General features: G+C 38.7%; 2 protein-coding genes across 2 annotated transcripts in view; both read right to left on the bottom strand.

Moving 5' to 3' along the window:
• The window catches only part of dyrk1b (dual-specificity tyrosine-(Y)-phosphorylation regulated kinase 1B), a 31,942-nt gene extending 22,172 nt beyond the window's left edge, over positions 1-9,770 (bottom strand). Inside the window, exon 1 of the mRNA XM_088388302.1 lies at positions 8,829-9,770. The gene's annotated coding sequence lies outside the window, so the exon portion shown is untranslated. The remainder of the gene's footprint in view (positions 1-8,828) is intronic.
• A 182-nt stretch (positions 9,771-9,952) lies between these two features.
• fbl (fibrillarin rRNA 2'-O-methyltransferase) lies at positions 9,953-15,124 on the bottom strand. The gene is made up of 9 exons (XM_088388309.1): positions 14,966-15,124; positions 14,100-14,240; positions 13,674-13,814; positions 12,756-12,850; positions 12,495-12,665; positions 12,198-12,330; positions 11,825-11,937; positions 11,388-11,533; positions 9,953-10,671 (listed from the first exon to the last, which is right to left on the bottom strand). The coding sequence occupies exons 1-9, from the start codon at positions 14,973-14,975 to the stop codon at positions 10,647-10,649; spliced, it is 975 nt and encodes a 324-aa protein (XP_088244435.1). The 5' UTR covers positions 14,976-15,124; the 3' UTR covers positions 9,953-10,646.
• Between the last annotated feature and the right edge of the window lie 261 nt (positions 15,125-15,385).

Genomic DNA, 15,385 nt, shown 5'->3' with positions numbered 1-15,385 from the left:
AAGCCCAGCTCAGAGTGATTGGCTCTGTCTGATCTGACTGGGAGCAAAGACACAAACAGACTTCCAAAATTCCACAACAGTTCATCAAGTATTATAATTACAACAACTGTTCCTTTTATTAGACAATAGTATGTGACTTGCTAACTTTCTCACAAAAAATGCCTTTTTGGGTGAATAGCTTTGTAGGTAATCACAAATACCTTCTTAACATATGACATGTATCACTTTGCTATGCAGAATTTTTTTTTTTGCAGTAACATAAGAAAAAACACACATTGAATCACACCTAATTTTTTGTAGCTACAATAACTTCATTGAATAATATTGTATTCTCTCAGTCAAGTTGTTTTCACATGGGCTGGTATGTTTGCCATTCCAAAACTACAACCAGATAAGCAACAGGTGTCCACGTGTGGGATTGTTTTTTATCATGCCATGGCACAAACACATGGCTAATGGAGCTGGAGACTATCCCAGCTGAATTAGTGCAAATGACGGGATACATACTCGACTGGTTGCCAGTCAATTGCAGGGCAGACAATAATAAAATAAAAACACTAATCATAATTAACAATAAGGATGCGTAACTATATAATAATTTGTTTCATAGCTTAAGTAGTATTTTAATTTTAAAACTGCCAAATTAGGATGACAAATAGTAATTTATACCTAGAATGTAAAAATATCATTTATTCGTTACTAGATAGTTAATATTTCAAATAAAGGATATGGGAGGGGGTTAAATAAAATCTTTTAAAACTTGTTCTAGATAGATACTTTATACGAGGATTTTATTTTGCAATACAAGTTATACCGGTACATTTCAGACAGAGATAATTACAGTTACTTCAAATGAAAATATCACATGGGCAGTAATGAATGATAATGTTTTTGTTAGGTACCAATAATTGAATAGTATCATAATCTTCCAAAATGTTTTCCCCAACAATTTACAGTTGTACAAAACACTGTGGTTATATGCTAATATTCTGGTACATTTGAGTGAATTCATTTAATCTAGGATTTTATGTATGTGGGGGAAAAATAGAATACATAAGACAATGCTCATGGTTTGAAAAAAATAAATGCAATCTAAAAGTATACTTCTAGCATATTAAATTAGGGACAATGCAGTCATAATGCTTGATTTGTACGGCTTCTGTGTTTTTTGGGGGGGCGTCTATTATAATACCAAATACACAAATATATAGATATAGATCTAAATATGAAGAATATATATTTTGCTTCCCTAAAAGATTGAGTGGCATCCACTAAATTATGTTCATCTGTACTAACGGTCAGACAGCAGAGATTACAACAGTACTGTGAGGAGGCAAGCAGACTCTGACACTCACGTGCCTTGCAGCAAATTTCCACCCGGCAACTATACGCTGTACCATGGCAACAGCTCTGCCATTGGTCCCCGGTGCGTTTTCAAATGACCAATGGGATGGCCAGCAGCGGGTGATGCTTGTTGCTAGGTAAACACGATGCAGAGGAAAGATAGAGGAGCGGAATTACCATGCTGCTACTGCAGGGTGCTTTCAGAGCGGAGTGGAGGAGCACTTTACATGCGGATATATCATCCTCTTTCTCAGCACTTGGCGGTGCCAGAGAGACAAAAACAAAACCAAGGAGGTATGACACAGGCATTGAGGAATCAAATATAGGACGAGTTAAAGGCCTCAGGGGTTTCCGCCTTGGATGCAATAGTTTGGGGTGCTCTGCAGCTATGCATGAACAACTAGCTAGTTAGTCATGATACTAATATGTAAAGCATACACTGATTAGGATGACCAGTATAGAATAAAGCGAGAGATCGACATTTATTACATCACCAACCATGATACAGCTATTTCACAGCAATATGTTTTCATCAATTTGTATCTGCGCAAAGCTTTCTATAATTGTATATAATGTATAAGGTAGAAGCTCTCTGACCAAAATTTTAATTTAATGCTAAAACTGAACTGCTAATGCTATTCAGTTCATGTTTTAAAAATTATCCCCCCCAAAGAAACAATAAAATATAGGTCGTTTTCATTTTGTAATGAATGTTAGAATTTATGTTACTATATTTAGTTACTTTTCCCAGAAAGTAGATGAATACTATGCTTCTCGAAGAAGCCAAATGAGTCGGCGCAAATTTTTGTATAAAAAGGTGAATTCATCATATCAGTTCAAAAATACTAAAAGTCGACCGCTCACTAAAATTGAAAATCTTTTCATTCAATATATTTTTTGAATGCACATATGAATGTGCACTTGTATTTTCAACTTAATATTACTATAACTATTTAAACCTGATAGTAGGCTATAATGTTTCTTGTAACTGCATGGGAATGACATTCTGTAATCACATAACAGTCCATCGGGTAAAGCTCGCAACTCAAGTGCATTGGTTCCCGCAAAAAAATACAATTGCTGCAATTCGGCTTCTTTTTTTCGATGTTAATTCAAACACCAACAGCGCAACAAGTTGCCAACTTGCGCAAGACATTTTGAAATACTAGAGGGAGCGCCACTTTAAAGGCCATGAAAACTGTCCTTTTTACATGGTGGAACTTTTTATGAGAAAAGAAAATTGGATACAGATGCAAGCTGTGGGGTAAAAATTAAGCTTGCCGAAGTAATTATCAAATTCATTTGCAGATAATGAAGCTATGCAGTAGAACCTTAAGTTACAGACGTAATTTTTTCCCTCAAATGTATGGAAATGCAATTAATTCGTTGCAGCCCCAAAATTAAGTTATGCTTACTTTTTTAACCAATGTGGTTATAATAAATAATACAATATAGATATAAGTGAAATCACATTATTATAAAGTATTAGAATACTTAAAAATACATAACTAAATATTACCACTAACTTTCCTAATTGGGGAAAGGGAGAAGGAGGACTACAGCTTCTACATTGAAAAATAATAACATGAGGAAATTCTGATTCATATTGCTGTTGTTGTTTTTATTATTGTCTGTTTTTTTCCGCTGTATTTTCATTTGTGCTTTATCAAACATTTAATTTTGTCTACAATGATGTTATCTATTAATTTATATTTTCCATTTGATTACTGTAGAGGCAATGGTCTTTATTTCTGGTGACCGATAAGTGAAGAGTGACTCACACGGTTTGTTGTGATGCATTTTTATACTTTGCTAGTGTAACCATAGATAGTTTTTACAAACCACTCAACCAATTTGAAACAGAGAAACCCTACTGCAGGTTCAAGCACCCTTACTGCCGTTGTGATGGTATCATGTCAACATGGATTTAAATACTGTATTTCATTCATATTTTTCCTTGTTGATTAATTCCACCAAAAAACAGAGTGATCCCGAAGGCAAAAGGATGCTCAAACTAGCCATTCCTTGCAAAGTCAACAAAATATCAAGTCATATAATGAAGTGGTCTCAGGTCAGAACAGTTTGTTGGGGAGCTAAACTGATAAACAATTATGGACATTTAAAAACATCCGTCCACCCATTTTCAACGGAGGGTGCTGAAGCCTGTCCCAGGTGACATGGGGCGAAAGGCAGACTACACCCGAAACTGGTCGACAGCCAGTTGCAGGGCGTAGATAGAGACAAACAACCATCGGCACCCACATGCACACTGCCACTCAGCGATAATTGATCCCATGCTGCCCGCATACAAGTCGGGCGAGTTTACCCCTACACTATCAGTGACTTCTTAGTGTTTTCAATTAACCTCAAATGTGAGAGGAGTCAACAATACCCAGCGATAACTGACAAAAGCAAAAGAAGAACAAGCAGCGATTGGAACCCAAGAATATCAAAACTGTGAGGCATACAAGCTAAGCACTATGACTACATGCTGCCATCCATACAACCAAAATAAATAGTGCATCCAGCCAACTGGAAATACTGCTTTGGCCTAACTCCAAAAGAGTTACCAAAAGATTTTTTTTACAATGTTATGTATCACAGGTAAATGAAAACGGTGTACAAAAAGGACAATAATACCAGATGATTTTAGTCATTTATATTTTAAAAAATTTTAAATTATACATTTAAAAAAAATCTCCCTCCTTTGACATTGGCTAACGCAGCAATGTGGGAAAAATGTTCTGACATGGATGGGTCATATAAAGAGTCTCAATGCCAACAGACAATTGGCCTCAGATATTGATGTAACATATACAGATGAATTACTAATTGAAAAAGTTATCAACAACTAATAATCTATTGATCTTGACATCTTACTGCCTTACAGACTAGTTTTAGTCTTATAGCCGATAGTTTTGCTAGCGGTGCACAGAGTGAGAGTGAGTGTGAGAGAGTGAGTGTGAGAGAGAGCGAGAGAGAGACAGACCGACAGACAGACTTGCCTGTTGCCTGGCAAGAAACTTGTTCAGCGGGAGACCCACAAATAGAGTCCCAGTAAGGGACAGGTGGAGGGGCTCCATGAAACATCCCACTTGCCCAAATTACCACCACAGAAAGACAGATTGACAGATTTGCAGTGAGTCAAATGAAGTCATGCAAGATGAGAAGCTGACCCCACTTAAAAAAAGCATCACGTGACAAAGTAGTTGACGAGTTGACTGTTTATGTGGTTTACTCCATCTTGAGACTCATACACTTACACCACAGAAGTGTTTGTACTACGCCTGATGAGTTCTTTATAGTACATTCAACAACTATAGTAACTAGGGACAGTCTTGCCTGTACCAATATGGAAATAAAATGAATACTCAAATTACATTGAGTAAAGAAATAAATACAATTTGCCATATGTAACAATCTTACTCGTTACCTAAAACAAATTAAAAAAAAATAATAATAAAAAGGAAACAAATATTGGAAGGGTTCTACCCAAGCAACACCTGTTGAATGCTATAAAATTGTAGCAGGAGTAGGCCTGAAAATATTACTGTTTTTTTTTAAAGTTCGTGCTATAAAGTACAATGATTGGTAAAATATGTGCAAGTTTTTATACTTTAGGTCAAAGTTAATTTAAAAAAATTAAAGACGTTTTTGAAATCAGCATCAAAAATATAGTTTGGACACTTGAAGCCATTCCTGATTAAAATTTGCTGTTGACCAGTGTTATCAATCAGTTCTTAGTTCATTCTTTAACTCGTCAGTAAATTGGCAAAAAGGTTGATCACCGTTTTCCAAAGTAAAAGCAGATGTGCCCAAATAGCTTATTTTGAAAAAACACAAAGATAATCAGTCTGCTGTCTGAGAATATTTACTGTTGAGACGTTCAAAGTCCAAAGATTGGACAATTTTCAATTAAATGAGGTCTTCAAACGATCAAATAATTGTGCCTTTGTTATGATACTCCATAAACAGTGCACAATTATGTGCAGTTAATGAATAAGTTATTGAAATAGACATTTGTGCCTTCTTATGATCAAATGGGTGACTGTTTTTTTGTTTTGTTTTTAACTCGTGATCTGCACCAAAAAAATCCTGATCATGTAAAGTTACATTTCATAGTATTCATAGTACAATTTTCATAGTGCACAGTTTTGGGATCTATTTTAAAATACACAAGAATTGTTAATGCACAAAACATTTCTATCGAAAACTTTTTTTTTTATATACATAGTTTTTAAAGTTTTTTAATAATGCCTCTTCCCGTACTTTTGCTAACTTAAAAAGCAGATGGCTCTAATCTAAAGGTGCTCAGTCCTGAATTGTTTAACACATCTCGATGTGAATGCCGTTAAATAAAAATACCCAATGAAGGCTTAGGTCAGAAACTCACCGCCCGCTACAGCAATTTCATACGTATATACCAATGAAATGAAATAGTGACGCTTGTATCGCACTGCTCACCAGAGAGTTTCGGACGCCAGAGGGTGACAACAGCAAGCCCGGCCGAGGAATAAATAAGACGGAAGTTTCCATTCAGTATGACCTCGCTCATAAGTGAACGCACCTGTCAAGCAATAAGTGCGACTTGCAAAAATGTTCACCCCCAAACTTCACTGTTTCATCTGTTGGCACATGGAATCATATTTATGGTTAAGCATTGTTGTAAAACTACTTTACTTACTATACTTTAGGTGCTATGTGGTTAAATTTTGTATAATTTTATGGCAGAACAATTGCCTCAATTGAATGCCACCTGTTGTAATGGGAAAAGCAACGGAGGCCAGGCTGGGCAAAGCGAGTCTCGGGGATGAGGTGTCAGGCCTTTCTGGAGCCTATAATGGAAACACGGCTAAAATGTCTTATGGTCAATTGAAACCAAGGTAGAACTTGTTGGTTGTAATTCCAAAAGTTTGTTTGAGAAAACAACACTAGTCATTCCTAAAAGAACATCACACTTACAGTGAGTGAAGCATGGTGGGGGCAACACTGTGATTGAGGAATGCTTTTCTTTTTTTTTGCCTTGGGGACTTGGTCAAGGTGGAGGAAATTAAAAACGGCACACATCCAATTCAACAAAACAATGGCTTCACCAGAAAAAAAAAAGTTTTAGGTTTGGAATGGCTCTGCCAAAGTTCAGACCTGAATCTGATCAAACATCCCAGGGGTGCTTTGAAGAGGCCTGTGCAAAGGAGATGCCCTCGCAATTTGACAGATTTGGGGCATTTTTGCAAAGAGGAGTGGCAAATATTGCCACATGTGCCACACTGATAGTCTCCTACCCCCAAAGTACTGGTTTAATAGAAGCTAAAGGTGTTGCAACCAAGTTTAAGCAGAGTTGAGCATTCCGTCAGACTGCCATTATTTCCTTTTGCGTTTTTAAATCATATTCACAATGTATATGCTCTGAACGCCCTTTGCGGTGATTGTGAACAAGTGTAATTGAATGACGTATCATTTGATAATAGCACAAAGTTCATGGAGGTAATTTTTCAAATTTGAATTTTCACTTATCAAAGACACAGTTTAGCTGTTTTAAAATGAAAGCGAGCATGTCAATCAAACAAAAAACAACAGTGAACTGCTATGGTCTTCTGTAGTTACTTTGTCTCATTTTATTTGAGAGCAGAAAACTGATCACTGCGGTTTCTTTCACTTGTGTGACACATAACATTAAAATAAGGCACAAATATGACACACTACTTTCCCATTATGTGTTTATCATTACAGATTTGGATGATTTATTATTCTTGGTGGCTAGGTTTTTTTTAACTACGGGGAAAATAATCATATAGGGTACAAAAATGTCCCAATAATGTCCTTGATAAAATACTATGGCAACAGTCTGTCCCTGGAACAAATCAGGTTGATTTAATTGATGACCGCATTTGACCAAAAAGGTTGCACTGTACAGTGCCATTCATATCAGGATTCAAGTTACATTATAATTTGTGATCAAAAGACAAACTTTAAGTAGTAAACTCAAACTGGTGTGCAATATTACAGCAGAGTGTGGTACAAACACAACCCCACCATCCATCCTGTACATACAGGAGAGGCACTCATGTGAAATTGTCTGCCCAAAATTTCAGATTTTTAACTGAACATATCGGTTTGTGTTCATAATACGAGCGCTCCGATGACTCTAGACTTTTAAAGAAATCAAATCTTTGGATGCAATTCAGGAAGTTCAAATCCCAACCCAAACAAATATGGACATTTAGAAAATGCTGTTGCTTCTTAGCTTCCTGAGAAGCTTCAATGTGATCTGTAAGCAAGGCACCAAACCTCGGGAACTTAGCTCAGTCACTCCTGACACCTCTCCCTTCTGTAACGCAAAGTGTATTTCTTCATGTAGTGTAATGCATGCAACTTGGAAATACACTGCATGTAGATCAGCGTGAAAAGTGAATCCCTCACTCCCCATGATAATAAACATGGGTGCAATAAAATGAATCGGGATGAGCTAGGCAAGACTGGTCAAAGAAGAAATTGGGTTAGCTGAGAATACACAAATGAATATGTATTGCAGCATCTTGCAATGGCCAGAAAAAAAAATGTGCAAAGAAATCTCAGTGAGCATCAGGAATAACCAATACAAGCAATCTCCCAACAAGTACAAGGAGTAACCATCTCCCGGCTCTACTCCAGGGCAGGGTAGGGGCTGGAGCTGATGCGGTTGCTAGGCTAGCGACTAGCATTAGCTGCCATGGCAGATGTAATGCTGCGGATCTACAGAGGACAGTCGGGAAGCCGTGTGGCTCATACGTGACACATCAACCGGCGTAAAAAAAAAAAAAAATCAATAATGTATGCCATCTTAAGCATCAATGTTAGTCGTATTATGCCGACAAAATGCACAATTCCACATCTCTGCCTCCGATTTGTTCTGCCGGCAACCTCTTCCACGTCTGGTGTCGTGCGCTACAACTTGAGGCAGATCGCTGTATCACTATTACTGAAACTTGCCTGGACACACACACGCATACAGACACGCACACGCACGGGCGGTTCAATCAGAGTATTTACGACTATAAGCACTTGCTCAGACCACTCGCCAATAGGTTAGCCATGAGAAAGTCTTACAATTAACGACATGGAGGCGGTGTTAATAAAGCTAATCTTAGAGGACTCCGCATGACGTGAAATCTGGGTGACAGTCATTCATCATATTACGCGTCTCTGGTTCCCTGGTTATGGAGACTGTCAAGTCCGGGTAGTTAACCAGTTATATAGTCCGAAGCAATCTGTTGTATCGCAGCCAGCCCATTTTCCGCTGAACGTGACCCTTCTGATGAGCGGTGACAGAGATGACAAGAGGCCGGCTGACAGAGACCACTAACGTTATGCTACCGATTGCTGATAAGACCCCACATTGATCGTCAAGCCCCGTGCACAAAGATTCACACGCGATTAAGAACCTATCAACCCAAGTTCCATGCAGGTGTATGATCAAAAGAAAAAGGAGACCGGCGACTGCTTACCTCAGGCGGTGTGTCGAACCAAGTTCCGCGTAGCAGCCATCTTCGGAACCCCACTCTCCCTCCGTCCACAAGAGCAGAGTCCCCCTCCCCAGTCGCCCGTCTTCCGCCAGAGAAATCCCAATTCACGATAGAATACACTAACTATAAATCCCGATGATATTGATTTCCGGCTAATTCTTCTTCTTCGGAGATCGAATGGAGCGTTGTCGGAGGGGGGGGCTGTTAACCGGCGCAACTCATTTAGCCGTGCCTTAGGGGAGGTGAGCAGCCCACCGCCTCAACCACGGACACCTCGAACCCCTATCCTGCCAGTTTCTCCATGTAATCTTCTTGGCCGGTTTCTCATTGAACGCATACGATTAAATGATTCCACTATCACAGCAAGAAGCACTTGGTACAGCAACTCCGTTAGCTTTTGACTTAAGTGAAATGCTAACACTGGGTAGCTATTAGCTGACACGCTAGCTAATAAAACAGTGACATTGGAATTAAAGTGGAAGACAGCCTGCACACTGCAGGCTGCTTAGCCTTTGAGGGCTAGCCGATGGACTGGTTAATCATAAAAGCAAAGATTGAGGAAAAACTTCCCTTAATTTTGGTAAGCACGGCTAACGCTAGCAGTAGGCTGGACAGCCCCTCCGTGATGTTAATATCAGTCGAAGGAGAGGGGCTGCATTGGGGGCGCACTCCCGATGCCAAGCGAGCACGGTCCCGCGCGTTCCAGAGAAATTTCCCACAAAATGGCTGCCAAAACAAATCCACGTCGGATAGTTGCAGGACTCCAAGAAAATATTTTTACAATAACGGGTCTTGGGCAAATGTCTCTAATTTCCAAAATCATTTGGAAAAGTGTCATGGTAGCTTAAATACTGATGTTTGAAAAAGTTTGGAAGCGATTAAAAGCCCGGCTGGTTCATGCAGCAAATTGCAATTTCAAACCAATCAACACGTCGTCAGTATCGTCCCAAAACAGTGACGTCGTGGCCTTCGATTTTGTTGTCGCGGCTGTGCGGAGATGACGACAAGGGAACATTAAGACACGATTTTGATGGACGTCTTCTGTTACTCAATCAACTGGGCGACCAAATACATTTGCATTGGAATACTCCACTGCAACATTCCACTACATGAAAGCACGCTTTATTTACAGTGTGAAAGGTGCATGTCCCTTACACAGACAAAGATCTTTCATCAGATCCACAAACTAAATCAAAAACGATTACACAAGCAACTGCTTCAAGTTTGTTCCCTCCTTTGAGTTACTTGACATCTGATTAGAAATGCTATAAAAAATAAATGTCTAGCCTCCTTGTGTTTTCTACATGGCTAATGACTGCACCACCCTGGACTGGTGTGACTTAAGTTTGAAAGGGCTTCACAAGATGCCACGTTTGACAGTTCAGTTATTTAGAAATTAACTTTATATAGACCTGGTTGTACCCAACATGTTTTGTGGGATCAGAAGCATGGGACCAAAAGAAAACAAATGACTAGAATAAAAAGTATATTAAGAAAAGATACAAGAGATACTTTAAAAAAAAAAAGGTGGGGTACAAGCTGGGCTCAACGCAATTTTTCAATCCCAAACAGAGTACAAAAAGACTCATATGTGTATTTGTAAGTGTGCAATACAGCTATATTCAGATCACCTAATTTTACACCAGTGGGCCACCAAAGTGTACTGGGCCCAAATGTTTTGTAGCACGTCTTGAAAGTTGAGTTGTTGCGCAGTGATGACGTGAAAAGCCAACAGCCAAAATTGACAGAAAAGCATCAAACATATTGAACATGATAGAGCTGCTCTTAGGCGCCAACATCTTAGTGCCTCGGTTTTAGTGGAGGTCTGAGGAAGGACAGAAAAAAATGCAACATTAAAAACTGGACAGTAAAGAGAAATTTGAGAGCCATATTGAAACAGCTGTTCAGCTCTGCCTACAGTAGTAAACTGGCATGAATAATGAATATGGTACGTGACAACCGTTTTAGGTCATATAAACATATGTCCAAACATCAGTATCCATCATTGTGACTTGGATGATACTCTCATCACATTTGATGGCCAGGTTATGCAGAAATCCACATAATTGCAAGGGCTTCACATTTGCTGGCTAGTGTAAATACTTTTCAGTCACATTGCCCAGTGCTATCTCATTTGAATGTTTCGTTCACATTACCAAATCAACTTCAAAATCAAGGTTGCAGTCTTTATGCAAGTCTATGTACTTCTACATTAATAGAACTATCATGAATTGAACTTTTTAAACCCTATCAGGACAACACTAATTTAAAAAGGACACAAATATGAAAAGAGGGCAAAATCTGAACAAAATGTCACCATATAAAGAGATGAGTAACAATTAAACCATATGGTGAGAGCATAATTTGTGGACTTGCAAATACTGTATTTTCCCCTACATATTTGATGAGACCGTTTAGCTTTAAGGTTGGTCCACCAGATGGAGCTGTTAAACCCAATAGGGGGAAAAAAGGCTGCAGTAATGTTAATTGTCCTACCATCTGCAAAGTACTTAAGGGAGAAGCACTATGCTGGTCATGTACCTGTAGACGCCCACTACCACAGCGTGGTCTCTTTCATAAGGCTCCAGTGTGAGCTGTTCCTGTGGTTTCATATTCTCCGAAGTCATCTTCTTCACTTCAGAGGCAAACACAGCCTCTGGTGCAGCTGTCGAGTCTATACAGTTAGCCTGTTTACATGAAGATGGAATATAAATATTAGACAGGATGTATGTTGTGTTTGACAAGTTTAAAACCCGAAAGCAGTGTGAGTCTTTCTCAGACCTTTATATTTCAAAAGTTCTTTAAGCGCTAGAGTTGGGTAAGTGAGTAGGTATCAAACACATTCACATAGCCTTTCAATATAGTTTGAAAATTCTAGCTAACTTAATTTTTAACAGATTTTCTTTTCATCTATCTCATGAGAAACAACATAACCTTTTCACTGTTGAGAAGGAATGTAGAGGCAGTCATCAGTATACCTTAATAGAGATGACAAAATGTCCTCCATTCTTCAGGAAGTTGTGAGCATTCAAAGCAACAATCCTAGTCTGGTCTGGCTGCGCAACATCAGCAAAAATTACATCCACCATGCCTGAATAGGAACAGAGCATATTTTACAATCTTGTAGATATCACTGTGCGAAATGTAAGAATCCTCAAAGACAACGTTATACATTTTTCTTAATAAAAACTACACATAACCAGGGGTGCACACAACTGACTAGTCAGCCTCAAGTGCATATACCAAGAGGGATGAAATTTAAGCAAAATTGAAATAATCACAATTTGACAACAATTCAAAAATATCTATTCCAATTGCCCCATCAAAAAGACTTTACCTATACACACTTACCAACCAACATTCTGTACTTGTGTGGGTGACGAGCATCTTCAATGATGGGAATGATATTTGTGCGTTTCTTTGCCACATTGAGAAGATCACGACCTGATCTGTGAGAGAACTCTACAGCATACACCAGGCCCTCCTGCAACACAATTTGTGCATATGCTGTTAATACATTATTTCATAACATGTGGTAATTACATCTGCATCGAAATAGGATTTTTTTTTTTACATTACTCACATGTATGTCACAGTAGCTAATCTTTGACATGCATGTTGTGGCAATGATAGAGAGAGAGCACTCACCGGACCAACAATATCAGAGACGTGAGATACTGTTGTACCAGAGGCAGCCCCCAGGTACATGACTTTTGCTTTAGGTTTTATGTGGATCTGGTCAACTCCGCCTAAGATGGCTGCGGCCAGCTTCGAACGGAATGGATTCCATGCTCTGTATTCAATCTTGGTTTCTCCTTCCTAACAGAAGAGAAAAAACAAACGATGCAGAAGTAGTAACGCAGATTACGATACTGCAACAGCAGTGGAAACAATGCACGTCAGACTCACCTCAACACTCATCCTCTTCTCTCCATAAACAGATTCTCCTACTACCATGTTCTTGGTTACCAGAGCATCCTCCTTCCCCCTGCAGATGAACACTCCTAGGGAGACAAATGAGTTAGCATCATTGAGGGGGTCATCAATATTTTTGAAACAGCTATTTCTTGGCTACCGAATAACGCGAAGGGCAACCGGTTCTGAAGTAACTAATAGCCGGAGATGGTTCCCACCCCAAAAAACAAAACAAAATAAATGATGAACACTGAGTCTGTGAATAACGAACTGCTAATATGCGGGAATCACTGTAGTGTTCTGCACCTTGCCTGTAATTTATGACTTGTAAATGAACACATTTGTGATTTTTTTATCCTCGCTGCCATTATTTGCTTAAAAACATGCTGCTGTTTGTGCTCTTTCTGAAACAGGATATCCTAAGGGGAAAATATTAACGTAAGATGTTATGAGAGTCATTGCATGAAGCATATAATCGGTAAGAAATTACTTTTAAGGGCAATACACGACAAATTTAAAATATTTGACCATTTTGACATAATTGGGGCACATTTATAATTGAATCTCTTACTACAGACATTTAAAGTAGGGCGACACAATATTGGAAAAACATGGTTATTGAATATAGCAATATCAATATTATTGCGATATTTAGCACACACACACACCTAAAAAATATCTTTTCTGATGTAATCATTACATTTTATTCACTGCTCTGCTATAGTGGGGTGTTTACTGTACATTGATTTTACACTGGGATAAAGAGCTATATTGCTTTTTTTTTTTAAAGGAAAAAAAACCCCTCACCGCCATGTTATTGACTATTGTAATTTATACTGTAGGTGATTGGACAAATTAACATAGATAGACAGTTATTTAGAAGTAGAATAAAAAAAGAAAAAAAAGAATCACCTTCATGTCTATGTGGCTCCACCAAGACTTTCCTTCCTCCTCCAAAGCCTCCTCGTCCACCCCTTCCTCCTCTTCCTCTCGGGGTACCTCTGCCTCCTCCCCGGCCCCTGAATCCTCCTCCTTCTGGAGACCTGAATCCACCTTGGGAAACAAAGTTACATCTCTCACATCAAGTTGTAGTTACAATTAGTTACTATTGCACAGAAACAAACAAATGTGCTTTGCAGTGAACCAATTGAAATCGAATGTAAATGTTGCATCCCTTACAAAGGCCCATGAAAAGTTTGTTTTCTATCAAAGTGTAATAGAATAATCACATTTGTAGACTCTTCAAAATTTAATTTTAACTGATTTGAGAAAGCAGACAAAAAAAGGCAACTGTCCATTTCCCTACATGTTGGAATCTCAAATTCCTCAAAGTCTTACCTCTTCCGCCACGGCCTCCACGATCACCGAATCCTCCACGGCCTCCACGGTCACTGGATCCTCCACGGCCACCAAATCCTCCACGGCCACCAAATCCTCCACGGCCACCAAATCCACCACGACCTCCTCGGGGACTGAATCCTTTAGAAGGAGCACAGACCGTGGAATATGAGCAGAAATCACATGTGTATTGGGACTGTATTTCAAAACTGCAACAGTTAACACTTACATATGATCAATGACCAATAACCATATAAACAAAATCGACGTAAACGTATGTACACGCACGTTTCATCAGTTAAACTAAAACGTTATAAATTACTACAAAAAGAGACTTAAGATTTATTTCAAATCTGTTAATTGTATCAGAACTGTCTTTACAGGTAGTTAAGAATGCGGTTAAATATATGGCTCTAACTATTTACATCACTCGATGAAAATACAAAGAAAGTGACATTTATCGTGTTTCTGTTTAGCTACATCAGATTAACACGTATATCCGTGTTTTCAGTTTTGTTTATTAAGATAGTAGATTTGACATTGTGTATTTGGCTGTTCGGTGTTCATAAACTGTGCAACACGTGAGTGAAGTCATTATGGCGGATGAGCAGTTATTTGTATAGCGGCAATCAATTCATATAGTTTATCAAATACGGTGCATCGTATATAGTTTAAAAAAATGACAGTGCACCGTCGCAAACAAAACTATAGACGGATTTAAACGTTTTACTGTAACGTTTGTATCGTCTCGTTAGCTTTGCGAAGAGTCGGGGCCACGTGTAAGGTCGCGAATTGGGATAGCGATTGAAAAGTTGCGATTTAAACAACGGACAACAAGTTACAAAAAACAATGTTATTTTCTTTACCTGGCCTCATATCTCGATCTGTTTTTAAACAGCTGAGTCAACACTCAAAATTTCTGTCTTCTTTACCAGTTCTTGAGCGTGTAGATGCGACGCACATGTGCCACTACCGGATGCACAGCACAACTTCTTCCGTCGCTTCTTCTTCCTCTGATTTTTTTTCCCCTGGTCAAGTGCCTTTTCAAATCTGTATTGCCCCCTATTGGCCGCAGCGTAGTAAACAATAGACAAATTATGCACACCGTAAATGAGTATTTGCCCAATTAAGCGTAAAATGTTTTTTAAATTGTGAATTTATTAAGTAGGAGAAAAAAACGCCTTGACGCTATCTGGCCCTTTGTTAGAAAAAGTGTTTACATCCTTAACCTGATAACGTACTAGGCAACCCTCAGCACGAGCAACTGATAGCAAGCGATTTCTACA

Source organism: Syngnathus floridae, chromosome 10, assembly GCF_059516105.1.
Source record: "Syngnathus floridae isolate MCC-2025c chromosome 10, RoL_Sflo_1.0, whole genome shotgun sequence".
NCBI classification, from domain to species: domain Eukaryota; kingdom Metazoa; phylum Chordata; class Actinopteri; order Syngnathiformes; family Syngnathidae; genus Syngnathus; species Syngnathus floridae.
This window is presented reverse-complemented; position numbering and strand designations above follow the sequence as displayed.

Coding starts and splice junctions, on each gene's coding strand:
- fbl (XM_088388309.1), bottom strand. Junction 13,815..14,099: donor TGGAGGCCGTGGCGGAAGAG/GTAAGACTTTGA, acceptor TTGTTTCCCAAG/GTGGATTCAGGTCTCCAGAA. Junction 11,938..12,197: donor CAAGTACAGAATGTTGGTTG/GTAAGTGTGTAT, acceptor GTTCCTATTCAG/GCATGGTGGATGTAATTTTT.